A 19,709-nucleotide genomic window follows, 5' to 3' on the forward strand; every position below is an offset into this window, starting at 1 on the left:
TTGATGCTGGTTTCCCTGGTCTGACAGGGGAAATGACCCAAGCCAGGTAGGGACTGTAAAGGCTTATGACGCATATTGCGATGTGTATCATATCATTAAGATTTATCATAATGAAGCAAGCTTTCACGTGGCATTTTAAGATCATGGAGTTAACGTTATTATTATATAACGATAAGGGCAGGTGGACATACAGCGCAACTGGATCAGCTTCTGGAAATGTACCGCCAGCAATACGGCAACTGTGTCACGTTATTTATTTTTAATAAGATACATTAATAAGAGATAAGAGTCCTTTCAAAGGGATACTAACCAAGTTGTTCTCACAAGGCACAGCATTGGCGGACTTACTGCACTTAAGTGACCTATACATGATGGGGGTGCAGGTAGGGTCACCGAATCCATAATTATTATAAATTATCCGAATTTTTTAAATACTTATGTAAGAATATTGTTTACATGTATTGCAATGTATAAAGTATTTAATGTAAATAAATATATATAAATAAATATATTATAATCAGATACATTTGAATAGATCTTTATTTATTAAAAACACAGTTGGCTAAGTAGGTCAAAATAGGCCAAAGTGTCAAAGGTTATATCCTTGACCTAGTCTGCTCTGTTAATCTACTGGTACTCAACATCTATCCGTCCTCATTTCTTCTGTCAGATCCTAATCTCATCCAGTTTATTATTCCATCCCTAAACCCATGTCCACACCTTCGCAGAAATAACCTTTCAAAACACTAAATATATCAATCCCCTCCAACTCTATGCTTTCCAATGCTCTCCCCATGGAACCAGCCCTCACCTCGCCTGATGATATTGCCAATAACCTCAACACCATCCCATCTACCCTTCTCAAAACAAATATCCATTCCTTCAACACCTCTGCACCCTGATTCACAATATATAGAAAACAATTATATATAATAATAACCCTTCTCTATTAGCTGGTAATGCTGCTGTGAGGACCCTATTTACCTATCTCAAGCCACGCCCTATTTTCTTAACCCTCCAATCGCAACTGTTTGTCCGAGGGAAGCAGAGGGAAGAAAAGAGGGCGGGGCTCGAGATCAGGCTGATTTCTCGTAAGTAATGAATAAAGTATCCATCTACGGATTATAATTGTTTATAACGTCCTTCATCCCTCCATCCACTCTCCTGACCTGTCTTCTCCTTTGACAGGAAGGACATCTGTGCGGGCATCAACAAGCCGTGTGAGACGCTGGGTCTATCCCACGTGGCCGGCATGTGTCAGCCTCATCGCAGCTGCAGCGTCAGCGAGGACACAGGACTGCCGCTGGCCTTCACCATCGCTCACGAGCTGGGACACAAGTAACACACACACACACACACACACACACACACACACACACACACACACACACACACACACACACACACACACACACACACACACACACACACACACACACACACACACACACACACACACACACACACACACACACACACACACACACACACACACACACACACACACACACACACACACACACACACACACACACACACACACACACACACACACACACACACACACACACACACACACACACACACACACACACACACACACACACACACACACACACACACACACACACACACACACACACACACACACACACACACACACACACACAATGTTAGTTACCAGCATGCAGATTATGTATTTTAGCAGCCTCTATACGCCTCTTATTGATTCATGTTCTCAATGGGCTGTTTCTCTGCCTGTAATGAGCCACTCATACACCATCCAGCAGTGGTGCCCTGAGCCTGTACCGGCGAACGGAATTCAGATCAAACATTCAGATTAGATGTTGCAGATCAAATATGACTTAAGATCCAGCTATAGCATACCAATCTTACCGTTGTTAGAAACATATTTTAGGCTCAACTTTAGGTTGAATAGAGAAGATTTACCGCCATCTTGTACATGTACATTTTATCAAGATATCTTCACACACACATACACACTCATACAATGTCTCACTAACTACGCCGATTGTGGCTGCAATTCTGAATGGTTCATTTCAAGGGGGAGGGTTCTTGTCACAGCTGAACTGCAGAAAATTCACAATGCACATATTTAAAGGTGCTATAGATACAATGTTTATGTCGATGAATCATTAGAACAAATACATCCACAGAGCTTTTCGAAAGGTGCAGAATAAAAGTATTGCTTTTCCCCCTAATATATTATTGATTTATGAATTTCTCATTAAAAAGATATTGGCGGGTCCAAAATGAATGTTGCTATTTTCATATTGCATGCATGTATCCCCTCTCTACTTCCCATTTCCCCACGTGGAATGCACCTGATTGGATAAACGTGCTGCTAGTTGAGACATGCTGACATGCTGGTGCTCTAGTGGGACATCTAGTGGCTCAATGTTATCTATAGCACCTTTAAAATGTTCTCAGTGTTGAGACAACCCCTCATTCTGTGCAAAACACAGGAAAGGGCCATTTTCACAATAGGTCCCCTTTAAATAACCCACATCTTATCATCACATCCGTCTGGCTTCTCTTGACCATGTCCACAGGTGTGAAAAGTGAATAACAGGGACCTCTGTTCTTAAATAGGCAGCTACACCCATGGGCCTTTTTCTTTGCAGTGCTTTCAGCAGGACCTTCAAGCTGTGGCCAGTACTCATTGTCCTCATCATGTATAGTTAGCCATCCTAACTTCCAGGCATGTAATTCACTTGTGATCGGAGGGCTGGTATCCTCCTCAGTTAGGTCAAGGCTGTCTGAATCAGAGGTGTCAGGTTGTTGGCCAAATTCAACCAGTGCCGTCAAAAAGTAGTCATCCATAAGTTGAACCCACTGCTTGTCTGAGGTCGCTCCCCGTGTTCTGGTTCTGATATAGCCTCATTTACAATCTAGCTAAAATAGGTAGGTGAGACAAAATATTTGTTTTTCCCATGGATCGGCTGTGTGGAAAAGGTGGCGCGTTGACAAGAAAGGAATGTGTTCTGGGTTTTCTTTTCTTCCCACGGTGAAACAAGAAAAGGATGAAACTGGTCATCCAAATGTACTTGACTTCTATTTTATACTTGCTATACTTATTTTATTATCTATCTTTGCCTAGCACAGTCTCTGGAGCGAAACAGAAAGAAGCATTTTGTATAAAAGTATTCTGTACTTCTGTATGACAACTAATAAAGAAACTTGAACTTGAACTTGAACAATTGAGGGGCGCCCCAGTGGCGAACCACACAACGCGTTCAGCCGCGACACGGCCGACCCGGGTTCGCCTCCCGAACCCGTCGTTATTTGCCGAATGTCTTCCCCCCACTCTGTCTCCCATTCCTCCTCTGTCTCTCCCTACTGGACTGCCCAGTAGAAATAAAGCGATAAAACGCCAAAAAATAAATCTTTAGAACTTGAACAATTGCAATGTTTGATGATCCTGCTGTGTTGTCATTCATTCATTCATTCATTCATGCTTTTAGGGGCATTTTAGAAAAGGGAATGGGTGTAGATTGACAAGTTGACCTTGTTCTCCACTAGCTTGTTATGATAGTAATGCTTTTACAAATGTCCCAGTAAGGTTTGTTGACTGTTTTGAAAGCGCCATACCCTGGTTGGCTCCCCCACAACAGACTGGCAGCTGTTTTGTCTTGCATTATGCTCTGGTTGTGTCTCATGTAGCATGATCGCATGTAGCATGTAGCATGGCCTCCTCCTCACTCGTATGAGTGGGGTTTGGGGTAAGAAGGCATCCAAGGTGACCCTTGACCTATTAAGTCAGCGCCGTTTATAGTAGAATCAGCAGATACTGATAACTCGTAACTCACTGCTATCAGGAGCGATATCTTCAAGTATAAAATGCCCAGCGGCACTTCCACAAAGATCAAAGATTAAACATTCAAGATCAAAGGCCCTTTTTTTTTTATATCTAGACACAAGCGCAAGTAGAGTACAGTCTAAGGCTCTAATTGCTATCAGCACCACCGACAGATCCCATTTGGGGGCTGTCTGCCTGACAACCAGGCTCATCCTCCTTGCACCCTGGCTAAAGAAATCCACCATTTTAACCTGTCTCCACCTACTACATTATTTTGAAACATTTACAAAATCAGTTGGAGAGCAAGAAGGGATGAGAGGGGACAAGGGAGGTGTGTCTAGCATGCGGGCTGGGAACAATGGTAGAAGCAGTAGCAGTGGTTTTACAATTGAGTTATTAATTTATAGCTTTAGCAAAAGGCTATTGTGTATTCAAACAAATCATACACTTATAACTACCAGATTGATTGATTGATTGAAACCTTTATTTATACTCAGGTGAGCTCTGAGGTGAGGCCACCTCATTTACAGAACTGCTGAGTGTACAACAAGATAAAACAACAAAACAATGCAGTGCAATCAGTTAAAAACAGTTACAAGTTATGGATCATATAGAAATGAAATCAGACATTTAAATTCCGTAAGGGAAGGAAGAACTTCCAACTTACCTTTGAATGTCATTCCAGGACTTTGGGGCTGCATAAGAGAATGCTGTCCTGCCGAGTCCGTGGTATTTTAAATGTGATCCAGTTACTAGATCGTGTTTGATGGGCCGCAGTTATATACAGTACGGTGGCTGTTTGCCAGGCAATGCCTTGAAAAGAGCTAATGATAGTCTCGCCGAGCTGCCAGGGATGGCCAACCAACCTTACTGTAAACTTTGTAAAGGATACAATGGTGTGTATCATACAGTACCTATCCCCAATAATAAACCTAAGTGCAGAGTGGTACACAGAGTCCAAGGGTTTCAGGGTGTAAACTGAAGCATGACGATACAGTACATATTTTTTTTTTTATTTATTTACAGTATTAACACATTGGTCGCCAAGAACGACTTACGCCGCATTTGCCCGCCATGCGTTGAATGGATCAATATTTAATTTTTTCGCCATGGCATTCATAATTCATCCAGTCTCCCTCCAGACTGCAGCGGCACCCTGTATGAGATTGCAACGCCTCAATACCACCGCCTGGTGGATGGTCGGGCGAGTTACACTCTCGCCAAAACCGGAAGTGGCGCTGGTGCATCGAGGAAATCCCTCCGGCAGTAATATCTTGTTACGTGGATCCAGACAAACACTATAGTGCATTTGGATCGCTTTCTAAACTCAATAATCGATATGATTTCGGCGTTTATTGCGCCATACAAACCGGAAATGGATCTAGGAGATCGGCGTCAAATAATTGGGATCTTTTTCCTCCAGTCTTATCGGCGAACGGTAAGAGGACAGTAACGTTATTTTCAGCCCGATTGTTTATTCATTTCACTGCAAACCATCTGATCAATATATCAACCCATACTAAATAAAGCCGTTACTGGCGGCTAAGTGGCACAGTGGGCAAGGCGCTCGCCACTAACACAGGATATGCTGGGTTTGAGCCCAGCTCTCTGCGTTGCTTCCGGCTTGGCTGGTCGTTCATACTAATACAATTGGCAGTATTAGGGGGTGGGAAAGCCGGTGGGTGGGGATCGGACGTTGTGGACAGCGACTCCTACAGGTCGGTTGGTGCGCCTGTACAGCAGAATCAGGAAGCAACAGGGGCAGCATGAGCCTCCCACGCGTTACTCCTCGCCGCTGAGAGATCACGCTGTGCAGGTGAAAAGATGCAACGGCTGCCTCCTCGTGTACCGGAGGGGATACGTGATGCAAGGCTTCGTCCACATTGCAGCCGACCAGTGGGAGGCATGGTCTAACAACGTTCGAGACAGGGGAGGGTAGAATTGGATAATACAAAATTGGGATGGGAGAAAAATTTTAAACGGGGAGAAAAAGTAGATACAAAAAAAATTAAGCCGTTACTGACGATCAAGGAATTATAAACGACCCCCCCCCCCCTTTCCTTCACGCATGATGAAGCATAATGTATACCGATCATATACATTTGAATTTTTTTATATAGCGTGTATAGGAAAGAAACGCCAATCGATAATCTATCTATGCGGCAGGGCCTATAACTCTCGTTTTTGGAATTACAGCAGAAAACCTTAAAAACAATGACAATACATTTTAATCGAATCTCATTTTGAAAAACCGCGAACCGTTTGGGTTTCGAATAGACGCGGCCCGGTAAGGTCAACGATGCTGTAGCATCGGGACCCCACCAGACGGTCACTGGTGACACCACCACCCACATCGCCAGCGTATCGGACAGGGCCCAAATCAAGAGTAGGCCCTTCCCCCTTTGACACGCCGCTCTGAAGCACTCTAGCTTACTGCACCTGGTATTCCCTGGGGGTCTCCCATCCAAGAACTAACCAGGGCCGAACCTGCTTAGTTTCCGAGATCTGACAAGATCGGGCGTGTCCAGGTTGGCATGGCCGTAAGCCCCAAGAGGCTACCCCCCCACAATACTGTGGGGCCAGACGGCGCGCCGGGGAGACAACCCCCAAGGGGGTTGATCCCTCAATCCAGGCAACAGGCCAGAACTCGACCTGTGCCTGGAGCACTGCGGACTAGACAGACGCCTAAGGGGTCTACTGTGAGAACAGTACCCGGCGGAAGGGGTGTTCGGTATGCTGTGCACCATGTTATGACCTCCACAAACCCGACCCCTCCAGCGGGGTCGAGGTTCAAAGGAGAGGCTGACACAATTGGCAGACGTCATGAAAGATGCGGGGGCATACTCTCGGGCAGACGGGGTCTGTCCCTGTCGCCTCCTTCAAGGCTCATCCACCACTGTCCTCATTAAAATGACCACAAGCCTAATATGTTTTGCCCTTATTCATATTTAATTTTTTTCCCCTTTTGTCTCTAATGGGTGTTAAGTACTCAAAATAAATAAAATTACCACCCAGACTTACTATCACTTATGATTATAGGTCTGGACCCGCAGTCTTATCACACACGCACGTACGCACACACACACACACACAATAAAAAAGTAAACACAAATTCAAGTAAATCATATCTACCAATAATAATAAAAACATGATAAGATAAAAGCAGGTGTATAAAAACAGGTGTATAAAAACAGGTGTGTGGGGAACAAGGAACAGGTCAAAGGTCAAGGTCCCCCGCACTAGATTGAGCTGTTGTACAGTCTGATGGCTGTGGGGACAAAGGACCTCCTGTGCCGCTCAGTCCGCGAGTGCAGGGAGATGAGCCGTCCGCTGCGACTGCTGCTCTGCCCCACCATGGTATGGTGGAGAGGGTGGTTGGCATTGTCCATGATGGCCAGCAGCTTGCTCTGCGTGCGGCTCTCCACCACAGTCCCCAGTGGGTCCAGTCTCCTCCCCACCACTGAGCCAGCCTTTTTGACGAGCTTATCTAACCACCTGGCATCCCTGGCCATGGTATTGCCACCCCAGCAGACAGTGGCATAGAGGAGCACACTTGCCACCACTGCCTGATAAAACATATACAACATTTCCCCACACACATTAAAAGACCTGAGCCTCCTAAGGAAGAACAGCCGGCTCTGTCCCAGGCCTGCAGACCAGGCCAGCTTGTTGTCCAGGTGCACACCTAAATACTTGTATGTCTGCACCGTCGCAATGTTGCTTCCCCAGATGCTGACTGGTTGCAGAGGTGGTTTCGACCTGCAGAAGTCCAGTACCATCTCCTTGGTCTTTGTTGCCTTCAGGAGAAGGCTGTTCTGTTCGCTCCAGTCACTGAAGGCTCCCACCAGGTCCCTGTACTCTCCCTCCTGTCCCTTCCTCACACACGCCACAACCGCTGTGTCGTCTGAGCAGTGGCGTAACTCTGTTGCTAGTGGTGCGGGGGACAGATTAGGGGGCGTGGTCAGTGACGTCGCAGGGGGGGGGGGGGGGGGGGGGGGTGGGGTAGGGGGCCTAATATTTTTTTTCTAATACCAGGTGTGCAATACGCATTTTCCCAGGCGGTAGCGCCTCTTGTAAGAGGTGATCATCGTGGAGCCAGGGCTTGTCCGGGACCAGGACTGAGATCGGAATCCGCTGGAGGGGGTGCCGCTGCGGCCGTAGCCGTAACCGGTCGTCCTACTATCCATGGTTCTCGCTGTGAAATATCTGTCTATGACCTTGTTGTATTTAAAAGCCTCTAGGCCAGGGGTTGGCAATTAGGTTTGCTCACACATGAACAGATCAGTAGGGTGGGCATTTGATTTGCAGCACCTCGGCGGGTGTATTATAAATCGAATGTATTACTATTATTATAACGCATGAACAGATCAGTAGGGTGGGCATTTGATTTGCAGCACCTCAGCGGGTGTATTATAAATCGAATGTATTATTATTATTAAAACACAACTCACCATAATGCAGCCCTGCCCTGGGCTGGGCTTATTATTGTTCCGGTCCTCCAAAATCCCAACTTTGAAACATGTCAAATGTCCACTTGCGTTGAATGCAACTACTTTATCTTCTGCAACTTGAACACAGTTGCGTCATTGCCTCGTGTTGCCATGTCAACACACGAGAGTCACCTGTTGCGCTAAACCCGTATTTTAAGTATGACTCCTGTGTTATGGTTTGACACCGACCCCAAACGCTACGACACAAGAGAGTTGGATTCAGAGTTGCCAAATACAAGGGCTTGTTTATTTGGTGACTAGAATAAGTGAAACAGGGAAAGCAGGTCAACAAGAACAGGTACAATGAACAAGGGGCAAAGTTCTGCTGCTCTGCAGCTTCTCCCGGAAGGGTAGTCTTGGGAAGCAGGAGCAGACCTCTGTACCGCTCTGCAGACTCTCACGGCGGACCTCTCAGATGTTGTGCAAGACCGAGAGAGGGAGAGAGGGAACGGGTCAGTGACAGAGCAGACTTGAAACGAGCTGGAGGACAGGGTGTTATATTCTTCGTGTTAAACAACACAGTGATGTGCAATATTCCAAAAACAGCCCAAGTGATTATCTTCATGTAAGCACACAGTGAGCAAAAATCCAAACACCGTCCAAATGTGAAATACTATCTTCGTGTAAACACACAGTGAGCAAAAATCCAAACACAGTCCAAATGTGAAAACAATATCTTCGTGTAAATACACAGTGAGCAAAAATCCAACACAGTCCAAATGTGAAATAATATCTTCGTGTAAATACACAGTGGGAGGTGGAAGATCCCGAAATATTATTCCATAAAGGAAAGGGCAAAAACGATAATGGCTGGGTGAGTGACTGTCTGACAAAAAGGTGGTAGACTTCAGTGTAAAGGTTACACACGAAAATAGGAAATAGGTCAAGACAGTCAATCTAGAAAAACTCACCCAGACGAGCTGCGTAAAGGAACAGGAACAAACAGTGGAGGCGAGCGCGCGCCACGGAGCAGGTATCCAAGCGAAGGCTTCTAGGAATTTCCTGGAGATTAGCACAGTGAAACAGAAGCAACGGGGAAAAACATCCAGCGACAAATCAAGACGAACCAACAACTTAGGGTGGGGAAAACGGGGTATAAATAATGAGGGATCGATTGATTGAAAGGCAGTGACAGCTGGGGAATGTGATTGAAAAGCGTGGGGAAGTGAGGGAACCAATCAGCGACGTCTCAGATGACGTCAGCGGGGAGAAACGTGTGAACGAGGGAATTGAAATACTTGACAGAAAAAATGAATGAAAACAAAGCGAGGGTGGTTAAAGGAACAGAACGAGTGAGAAGGCAAGGACAGAAACCTCACAGTACCCCCCCCTCAACGGGAGCCGCCCGGCGACCAGGCCGACCCGGCTCGTCAGGATGGGCCCGATGGAAGTCAGTGATCAAGCCGGGATCCACGATGAGCTGCCGGGAGACCCAGCTACGCTCCTCAGGGCCGTAACCCTCCCAGTCCACCAGGTATCGGAATCCCCGGCCCCGCCGACGAACGCCCATCAACCGGCGGACCTGCCACTGGGGGTGACCATCCACTAGCACAGGAGGCGGTGGATCAGGAGCCGGAGGCATAAGGGGACTGAGGGAGACGGGCTTAACCCGGGAGACATGGAACACGGGGTGGATGTGCATGGATGCAGGAAGCTTCAGGCGCAGGGCCGCCGGACTGAGTACCTTCAGGACCTCGAAAGGTCCGACGAAACGGGGTTTGAGCCTCCTGGCCGAGGACCGTAGCGGGAGGTCCCTTGCGGAGAGCCACACCCTCTGCCCAGGGCGGTAAGTCGGCGCAGGAACCCGGCGCCGGTCGGCACCACGACAGGCGCGCTCAGACGTCTGGAGCAGCGGACCAATCATCACAGTACTTCAAGAAGCCCGTGGTGGGGAAAGAGCCAAACCTTACAGCACCCGGCGACCCACACGGCCCCGGCCTGCCCGGACGGGACCCAAGGAAGCCGGCGATCAGGGGCACTGGAGAGGGGGACAAAGACAGAGGCCCGGAGAGGGGGACCGGAGACGTGGACAGAGGACCGGCGAGGGAGGCCGGAGACGGGGACTGGGACCCGACAGCGGAGGCCGGGCACAGGGACAGAGAACCGGCGAGGGAGGCCGGAGACGAGGACTGGGACCCGGTGAGGGGGCTGGACGGCACCCGAAGACACCGGGCACGACAGGAGGGGCTCCACCCCTTGATGGCACCGGAGGACCAGGCGATGTGGGGCTCGTGCAGCGCGAGCCAGGGCCTGCCCAGGACCACAGGGACAAGAGGAGAGCTGGTGACGAAAAACTGGAGCCTCTCAACGTGGTCACCAGCAACGGTGAGAAGGACTGGACAGGTGCGTTGAGTGACGTCAGCCAGGCGGCGATGATCCATTGCGAAGACCTCCAAGGGCCTCTCGAGGTCCTCAAGCGGAATGCCGGCCCGGGTGGCAAACCCAACGTCCATGAAACTCCCCTCAGCACCAGAGTCCATGAGTGCACCCACCGTCGCCCGCTGGTCCGCCCAGGCTAGGGTGACGTCTGCCAGACGGTTGGGTGGTGCACGGGTGGGTATGGACGAGAGGTCCGGAGGCGACTCACCAGCGGGCCTCCGGGGCGGGGGACAGGAAAGACGGCTCACCAGGATCTCCCGGGGTCTTGGCGAGCCTGGTCCTCTTGGCCGGGCACGGCAATTGGAGACACGGTGTCCATCCCGGCCACAGTAGAGGCAACGGCCGGAGAAGAGCCTGGACTCCCGCTCGGCCGGGCTAAGGCGGTTGCGTCCCAGCTGCATGGGTTCCTCCTTGGTCACGGCTCGGGAGGGAACAAACCCATCAGTCACGGAGGGGGCAGGACGGACAGCACTGTAGAGGCGGCCGCTGGGAAAGGGAGCCCCTGAGCGGCGGTCGACGGCACAGTCGTAAGGCCGGCGAGGCGGAAAGACCTGAGCCCTGGACTCCCTGAACACCCCCTCGGGGTCGTAGTACTCGGGGGGTACGTCTGGGGTAAAGAAAACCTCCTCGAGGTCGTGGTCCTCGGGGGGTACGTCTGGGGTACCGAAATCCTCCTCGAGGTCGTGGTCCTCGGGGGGTGCGTCTGGGGGTCCCCGTCGGGCTCTCTCACGTCTTCTCTCCTGGAGGCGTCCGTCGACGCGGATGGCGAGGCTGAACAGGTCCTCGAGGGAACCAGGTTCCTCCTGGGTCGCGAGCTGGTCCCTGACTGCGTCACAGAGCCCCCTCATGAAGGTTAGGCGAAGAGCAGGTTCGTTCCATCCACTCTCCACCGCCGCCAGTCGAAACTCCATGACATAGTCCGTCACCCTGCCGCTCCCCTGTCGGAAGGTCCCCAACCGGGCTCCAGGGTCCAGACCTCGGGCTGGATGGTGGAACACTCTGCGGAGCTCCGCCACGAAGTCTGGGTAGGAGAACAAAAAATCTGCCTCCATTGCCCAGGAGGAAGTGACCCACTGGGCAGCATGGCCTGAAAGTAGGTTGGTTATATAAGCCACTTGGGACCCACGAGCAGAAAAACGGCTTGGTTGATGACGGAAAACCAACTCACATTGCATGATGAATGTGGCACACTCCTCGGGATTACCGTCGAACAGCCGTGGGACGGAGAGAAGGGGTTCCCGAGATGCGAGATCTGCTGGGGCTGCGGGGAATGTTCCTGAAGGGTGTGAGAGGTGAAAGGCATTAACGGTGTCGCCCAGCGAGTGAAGCTGAGCGAGAATGTCGGACTGTTGTCCCGCCAAAGCGGCCATTGAACCTTGAACAAGCAGGACCTGCTCTCGGAGTCCCTGTACAGCAGCTGCAGCCGCATCCAGCTGTAGGGCGTGTTCCCTGGCTGACTCTAACTGGACTGCCGCTGCTGTGCTGACTCTCTTGCGGGCGCAGACTGCGCAGGCCAGTACGAACCCCTTGACGTCGTTCCTCATGGTGGGCCACCAGAATCGACGAGCCAGGAGGGAGAACGTGCGATGAACGCCCGGGTGGCAGGCGAACCGGCTGGTATGGCCCCACTGGAGGACCCGGGACCGGACTGAGTTGGGGACAAAGAGACGGTTAACAGGTACATTGCCTGGAGCGCGATGGAAGCGTAGGGCACGCCTTACCACCCCCTCGATGCCCAAGGTGACTACTCTCTCTGTGTCGGCTGGGGTCGTCGTGGTTGGTTCGTAATGTTATGGTTTGACACCGACCCCAAACGCTACGACACAAGAGAGTTGGATTCAGAGTTGCCAAATACAAGGGCTTGTTTATTTGGTGACTAGAATAAGTGAAACAGGGAAAGCAGGTCAACAAGAACAGGTACAATGAACAAGGGGCAAAGTTCTGCTGCTCTGCAGCTTCTCCCGGAAGGGTAGTCTTGGGAAGCAGGAGCAGACCTCTGTACCGCTCTGCAGACTCTCACGGCGGACCTCTCAGATGTTGTGCAAGACCGAGAGAGGGAGAGAGGGAACGGGTCAGTGACAGAGCAGACTTGAAACGAGCTGGAGGACAGGGTGTTATATTCTTCGTGTTAAACAACACAGTGATGTGCAATATTCCAAAAACAGCCCAAGTGATTATCTTCATGTAAGCACACAGTGAGCAAAAATCCAAACACCGTCCAAATGTGAAATACTATCTTCGTGTAAACACACAGTGAGCAAAAATCCAAACACAGTCCAAATGTGAAAACAATATCTTCGTGTAAATACACAGTGAGCAAAAATCCAACACAGTCCAAATGTGAAATAATATCTTCGTGTAAATACACAGTGGGAGGTGGAAGATCCCGAAATATTATTCCATAAAGGAAAGGGCAAAAACGATAATGGCTGGGTGAGTGACTGTCTGACAAAAAGGTGGTAGACTTCAGTGTAAAGGTTACACACGAAAATAGGAAATAGGTCAAGACAGTCAATCTAGAAAAACTCACCCAGACGAGCTGCGTAAAGGAACAGGAACAAACAGTGGAGGCGAGCGCGCGCCACGGAGCAGGTATCCAAGCGAAGGCTTCTAGGAATTTCCTGGAGATTAGCACAGTGAAACAGAAGCAACGGGGAAAAACATCCAGCGACAAATCAAGACGAACTTAGGGTGGGGAAAACGGGGTATAAATAATGAGGGATCGATTGATTGAAAGGCAGTGACAGCTGGGGAATGTGATTGAAAAGCGTGGGGAAGTGAGGGAACCAATCAGCGACGTCTCAGATGACGTCAGCGGGGAGAAACGTGTGAACGAGGGAATTGAAATACTTGACAGAAAAAATGAATGAAAACAAAGCGAGGGTGGTTAAAGGAACAGAACGAGTGAGAAGGCAAGGACAGAAACCTCACATCCTGTTTATTAAAAGAAGCTTTATAGGTCGTAGGCTCCTCTTCTGGCTCATCAGTTGGTATTTCCCCGTTGCAAAGAAGCTATCCAAAGACGTTTTTTTTTTTTTTCATTCCATTGGTTCTCCCAGTCCACGTGACCATTTCTAGCATTTCAATTGGCTGTAGTGACAGACATAGATATGATCAAGACCTGAGCTCAGAGATGGAACAAGCAGCCGTTTTTCCATGTGGTCCAAGTGCAGCGTCGCGTCACCGTTTATTATCATGTTACATTGTTTTTGGACGGTAAAAACGTGGGGGGGGACAATAACTCCATTCTGAAATCATGCAGGGGACATTTTCCGGTGTCCCCCCCCATAGTTACGCCCCTGCGTCTGAGTATCTTTGGACGTGGCAGGACTCTGTGTTGTAAGTGAAGTCTACCGTGTAGAGGGTGAACAGGTAAGAAGCAAGAACAGTCCCCTGTGGAGCCCCAGTGCTGCTGACCACCATCTCAGAGACACAGTTGCCCATTCTGACAAACTGTGGTCTGTCTGACAGGTAGTCAGTTATCCAGGCCTTGTAGGGGTCTGCCCCCATCCTTTCTAGCTTATCCCTGAGTAGCAGAGGCTGTATGGTGTTAAAAGCACTACAAAAATCTAAAAACATGATCCTCACATAACTCCCCGGCTCATCCAGGTAGGAGTAGGCTCGGTGGAGCATGTAGAGGACCACGTCGTCCACCCCGATGCGCTCCCGATACCCAAACTGCAGGGGGTCAAGGGCGTGTTCGGTCTGTGGCCTAAGATGGTGTAGAAGCAGCCTCTCCAGTGTCTTCATGATGTGTGACGTGAGGGCCACCGGTCTGTAGTCGTTGAGCTTGGCCGGGGCGCCCAGCTTTGGGTACCGGCACAAGGCATGATGTTTTCCACAGGACTGGCACCCTCACGTCCCGCAGGCTCAAATTGAAGAGCTTCTGGAGCGACTCAGCCAGTTGGTCTGCACAGAGCTTCAGCAGCCTCGAACACACGCCATCCGGGCCAGCCGCCTTTCCTGGACGCAGTTTCCTAAGTTCCGCCCTCACCTCATCTACTGTGAGGGACAGGGGGGGGGGGGGGGGGGGGGGTATAGGTGACTCACGAGGTAGCATTCATGGAAATAACAAATTAATCATTAATTACAAACAAACAGGCAGATTTCCCAACGTGTTTGTTTGTTATGTGTCTTGCTGAATGCACAAACACATGCTTATAAGTTATTTGTATTAATTCGACACCTGAATGGAAGATAGGGCTGGCAACCGCTATAACTGGTGATTAATTACCCATCAACTGGCACTCCTCTCATTTATATTTTACTATCTCTCAGCCTCATAGCCTACTTGCCCTATTTGAACTGTGTCTCTAGGGAGGAATTGATGTGAATTTGTTTCTTCAAATAACCATTAATTATTAGTACTTGTAACACATATTTCTACAGGAATGTCAATTAAAAGCAGATTCCCATTTGCAATGGCAATTGATGCGGGTATAAGCATGATTGATTTAAAATAAGTGAAGTGCCCCCTGGTGGAATAGACGAGAGGAACAAGCATGTCTGGGGACATGTCGGTGCACGAGACATCGGAAGCAGGGTTGTGCCTACAAGATGACATTGATGAAAAAAGGTTTTTTTTTTTTTTTTTTTTTTGCTACTGGGCCTACACTAGTGAATGTCCCTTACTGACTGACTGAGTTGAGTACAGCAGTTACTTTGAGGATGAAAACAGCAATGAATTGGAAGATTCAGACCCGGATTCTGAAGTGCCTGCTGACCCACTAGCCAAGGACCTGTGAATGAGAGACATGTTTGAGGAGGAAGAGGAGGATTTCGGTTAGATTCCAAGATGACCAGAAAACAGGGAAAAATCACCCACGCAGTAAGAGAGAGTATAGCCACAAGCCACGGGTAAATATTAACAGGGGTAAAGCCTGACGTTTCAACTCGTTACATGATTTTCTTTTGGAGAAAGAAGCAAGCATGGAATGCCTGTAACAGATTCCACCGAATCTGGCATTTTGATATCTCTACTGATACAGTACCAATATCTTTTTCTCCTGTGTTGAAAGCATCCTGTTTTATGGTGCTGAGATATGGACTATGAGGAAGGAGCTACAAGACCATCTGGATGGCACATACACAAGGCTCCTTATGAATGTTAAGAACATCCTGGTCAAATCATCCAACAAACTATTGTGGAACGTCGAACAATTTTTGCTGGTCACTGCTATTGTGCAAAGGATCAAATCATATCTGATGTCCTTCTATGGTGACTTCCCCAATCAACAGGTCTCATACCTTTCCTGACACAATCTCCAGGGACACATGAGTCATATTCCAAGAACTGGGAGCAGCAATGATATATTATAATGTAATATAACTGGATAGTGTAATAAATATGTGCAACAGAAAATGTAATAACTACAGTATCCAGTGGTTGTTACATTATCCAATGAGTAACACCCTTTGGATGTATAATGTAATAACTTCACCGGATAATGTACGTACATATCAATACCATTATATGTATTATTTAAAAATGTGATAGTGGAAAAAAAGAAAGGTGTCACATTTTTCAACAAATTTTCGCAAACCTGTAGAGAAAGGGAGAGACCAGTGCACTGTTGTTTCTTAGATTAATTTTTTCTTCATCTGATTTATATACACCACAGTTACACAGAATTGTCTTCCACACCTACTTAAACAAGGAATGTATGAGTAACGTTCATGGGAATATATAGGCATATATCAAGATCATGACAGACCACATAACATTTCATTTTAAATGGTTTCCCACTAAATACATTGACAGATTACTATAGACTATAGAAGAATTCCATTGCTATTCCGTTGCTAGGGGAACAGCTTTGGCCCCAGGTTATATCCTGTCAGCTACTGTATTAGCAAACATTTCAACAGGAAATAAACAGGAGCCTGTTTAGAATGTTTATGTTGTACAATTGTCTGACATAAATGTTTACTTGTATAGAAAAGGTTTATTGTGACAGATTGCTATAGTGTTCCGGCAGGATCCGGCACAAACTCAGCCCTGGATGCAACACAGTTGTTTACATAATATCATAAATAACAAACATAGCTACAGTAGTACACTTGCATGTATCCAGGTCTGGTTTAGCTAGGCTTGCCTTAGCCAACTTAATTAGAATCAAATCCTGCATTTGTAGAAATGACAGCATTACTAACATAGTCTTTCCTCATAATGATTGGCCAAACAGACACATAGCATTTCCTCATAGTGATTGGCCAAACAGACAAAGTATCCGTCAGTTCAAAAACATTCAACTTGTCTGAACTGAAACCGGTACAAATCTGACAACACCCTCATCCAACAAACAGACACTCCTCATGGAAAAATGATTAAAAACACATGTCGAGGGACAGACACAACAGATATGTACGCGCCCTCTTATACAGTCATACACCTCTGCCGAAAATGGGGATTATGGTGTGTAATATTTTTATTTCACTGGGTCTGCTATTTGCTATGAAAATGTATGCACTGTGAAAGGTTGATACCATGTCTTTATGGAAGAAGGCACGTACGGCAAACAGTAATTTTCCCCCTGCAACTAATTGGTTGGGAGAGATAACACAGGCTGCTGTAATTCAAATTGCAGCTCTGCATGGTGTGGCTGTTGAAGATAGCTTGTGTGGGAGGAGACCTGGGCCCTCATTTATTAACACTTCTTAGAAAGTGTTCTATTTTCATACGTAAGCACAGAATTTAGAATGTGTGCACGCACAGAAATATTGGGATTTATCAACCGTGCGTACACAGGTACTACGCTCCTCCGTGTTGATAAATACCTCTTTGTTCTACCGTCAATGCTCGTGCATGTGTTACAGGTACCAGGATATGGCACCTGATAGCAGAGATATGTTTAACCTATGAAACAGGTTGTAGTTAATCATTTGACAAAGGAAAGGTGCAGACACGATGTTATTGACTCTGGCTCCTCCCGGTTGTATATTTCAACAACATTTATTCATTCAATAGAATAATCAATCAATCATCATCATCATTGTATCATCATTGTATCATCATTGTATCATCATTGTATAATCATTGTATCATCATTGTATCATCATCCAGTTCAATTAGTTACATTACTTCAATACATCCAATTATAATCCCATACTTGTTATTAATTCAAAAGCATATTCATCATTGCAACACACATTCTACCCTTTTAGGATACCCTGGTTCACTTCAATAGCATTTTCCTTTTAAATGTAATTATCCAGTATTATATACTGTACATTGTGATTACTTATGTCTTTATACATATTTGGCGTCTTAAATATAAGCACGTGAGAAGAGAAACATTATCCTGTTAACCTCTGTCTAGACATGTCTAGGCATGTTGGAAGGGACCATAGCATGTCCTTTAACCAACACTGTCATTCTCATTGTCTGTCGAACAATTCCTTAAATCACCAATAAGTGTTACCTTTATCATCAGTCACTTATCATCAGTCATATCCACTATTCTCTAGTATACCGAAATACCTCCACACCTCAGTGTTATCCATAGTTGTGTTCCTGTCTCAAGTTCTATTGAAACTCAAATGTGCACTGAAAGTACATTTATATATATATTTGTATCGGGCCGTTCTCAACCCTACTAGGAATTTGCTAAACCGTGACCATGGTATAACTCAAGGGAATAGATTTATATTTACATTTAACTGAGGGCGCAATAGAGAGAGAGAGAGAGAGAGAGAGAGAGAGAGAGAGAGAGAGAGAGAGAGAGAGAGAGAGAGAGAGAGAGAGAGAGAGAGAGAGCATGTGGTACAGCCCCGGTGTTTAGCTACCTTCTTGGTAGGGTAAGCTAAAGTACTTTCCCTCTAACCATCTTGTACACAATATACACATTTACTACACAGCAATTCAACCCAACACAGTATGTATTTCAAAACATAAACCTTTATAATCCCCTTGGAGATACTTAACTTCGACACGTTAGTGCTTAAATGGACAATTGTGTTCCAACACTATTTAAATGTACCAACGAAACGTGGCGCCATCAATAGACGGTCTGCTTCTCAACCACGTTACCTGTCGTCTTAAACTTCTTAAACTTGACTCAAACATCGACAATAGTTACTTCATTTGAACCCTCGACATTGCATGTATCCTTGTTAACCTTTATGTGTGTTTTGTAGTATATTACCCACCTATGAAACAGGTTGTAGTTAATCATTTGACAAAGGAAAGGTGCAGACACGATGTTATTGACTCTGGCTCCTCCCGGTTGTGAGGCTGAGATTGCCTCGTGCGTTCCTAAGCACACAGTAACGGGTCCCTGGAAGGCGAAGTCACTAAACACCAGTCCTATACCGCCACCTATTGACCAGATTATGTTAATGTCTCCCATTACATATAAATGACTCTTCTAACTTGTTTCTGATGGAGGTAATCCTGTACCCATATGTTCACACTGTTTTGACACATAATCTAAAGATATTAACATGATACCACTTCTAGTGGGCATCACACACTCCCTGACCTTAAAAAAATGGCTCCTGACATTTCCGAAAATCACTAAATACACCCATCCAATATCACCCTCAGGCGTGAACCCCTAACAAACTTCCCATGGGCGGACCGTGGGTGACAGCTGGACGGTAAGCATACTGGCCATGTTGTGGAAGGCTGTAAAAAATTGAATGCAACCATGGTATTACGAAGGGTATCAATTGATGTGGTAGTGGACTGTGGTGTGGTGCGGGCACCATCGGTGGCCACTGTACTACTGAGTTCACGGTCACCTTGTTCTGCACTGACGGTTCACCTAGCATATCATACGTGAGACATTGTTTAGGCCTTCTGTCACGGGCAGACCTCCTAACCTCTGACTGGACCTGGTCTACCGGCGAGAGTGGAGGGGTTCGGAGATTGAGCTGGGCTACGGGGGAGTGAGCTTGGGGTTGGGGTTGGGCTATTGGAGAGTGAGCTTGGAAGTGGGGTTGGGGTATTGGAGAGTGAGCTTGGGAGTGGGGTTGGGGTATTGGAGAGTGAGCTTGGGAGTGGGGTTGGGGTATTGGAG

The 19,709-nt window shown here is 47.4% G+C and overlaps 1 protein-coding gene across 1 annotated transcript in view; it reads left to right on the forward strand.

The window, feature by feature from the left end:
- adamts7 (a disintegrin-like and metallopeptidase (reprolysin type) with thrombospondin type 1 motif, 7) overlaps positions 1 to 19,709 on the forward strand; it is a 447,398-nt gene that overhangs the window by 117,926 nt on the left and 309,763 nt on the right. Inside the window, exon 7 of the mRNA XM_084337494.1 lies at positions 1,189 to 1,338. Within this exon, the coding sequence (XP_084193620.1) occupies positions 1,189 to 1,338 (150 nt within the window). The remainder of the gene's footprint in view (positions 1 to 1,188; positions 1,339 to 19,709) is intronic.

Source organism: Notolepis coatsorum (assembly GCF_963971535.1).
Source record: "Notolepis coatsorum genome assembly, chromosome: 20".
NCBI classification, from domain to species: Eukaryota; Metazoa; Chordata; class Actinopteri; order Aulopiformes; family Paralepididae; genus Notolepis; species Notolepis coatsorum.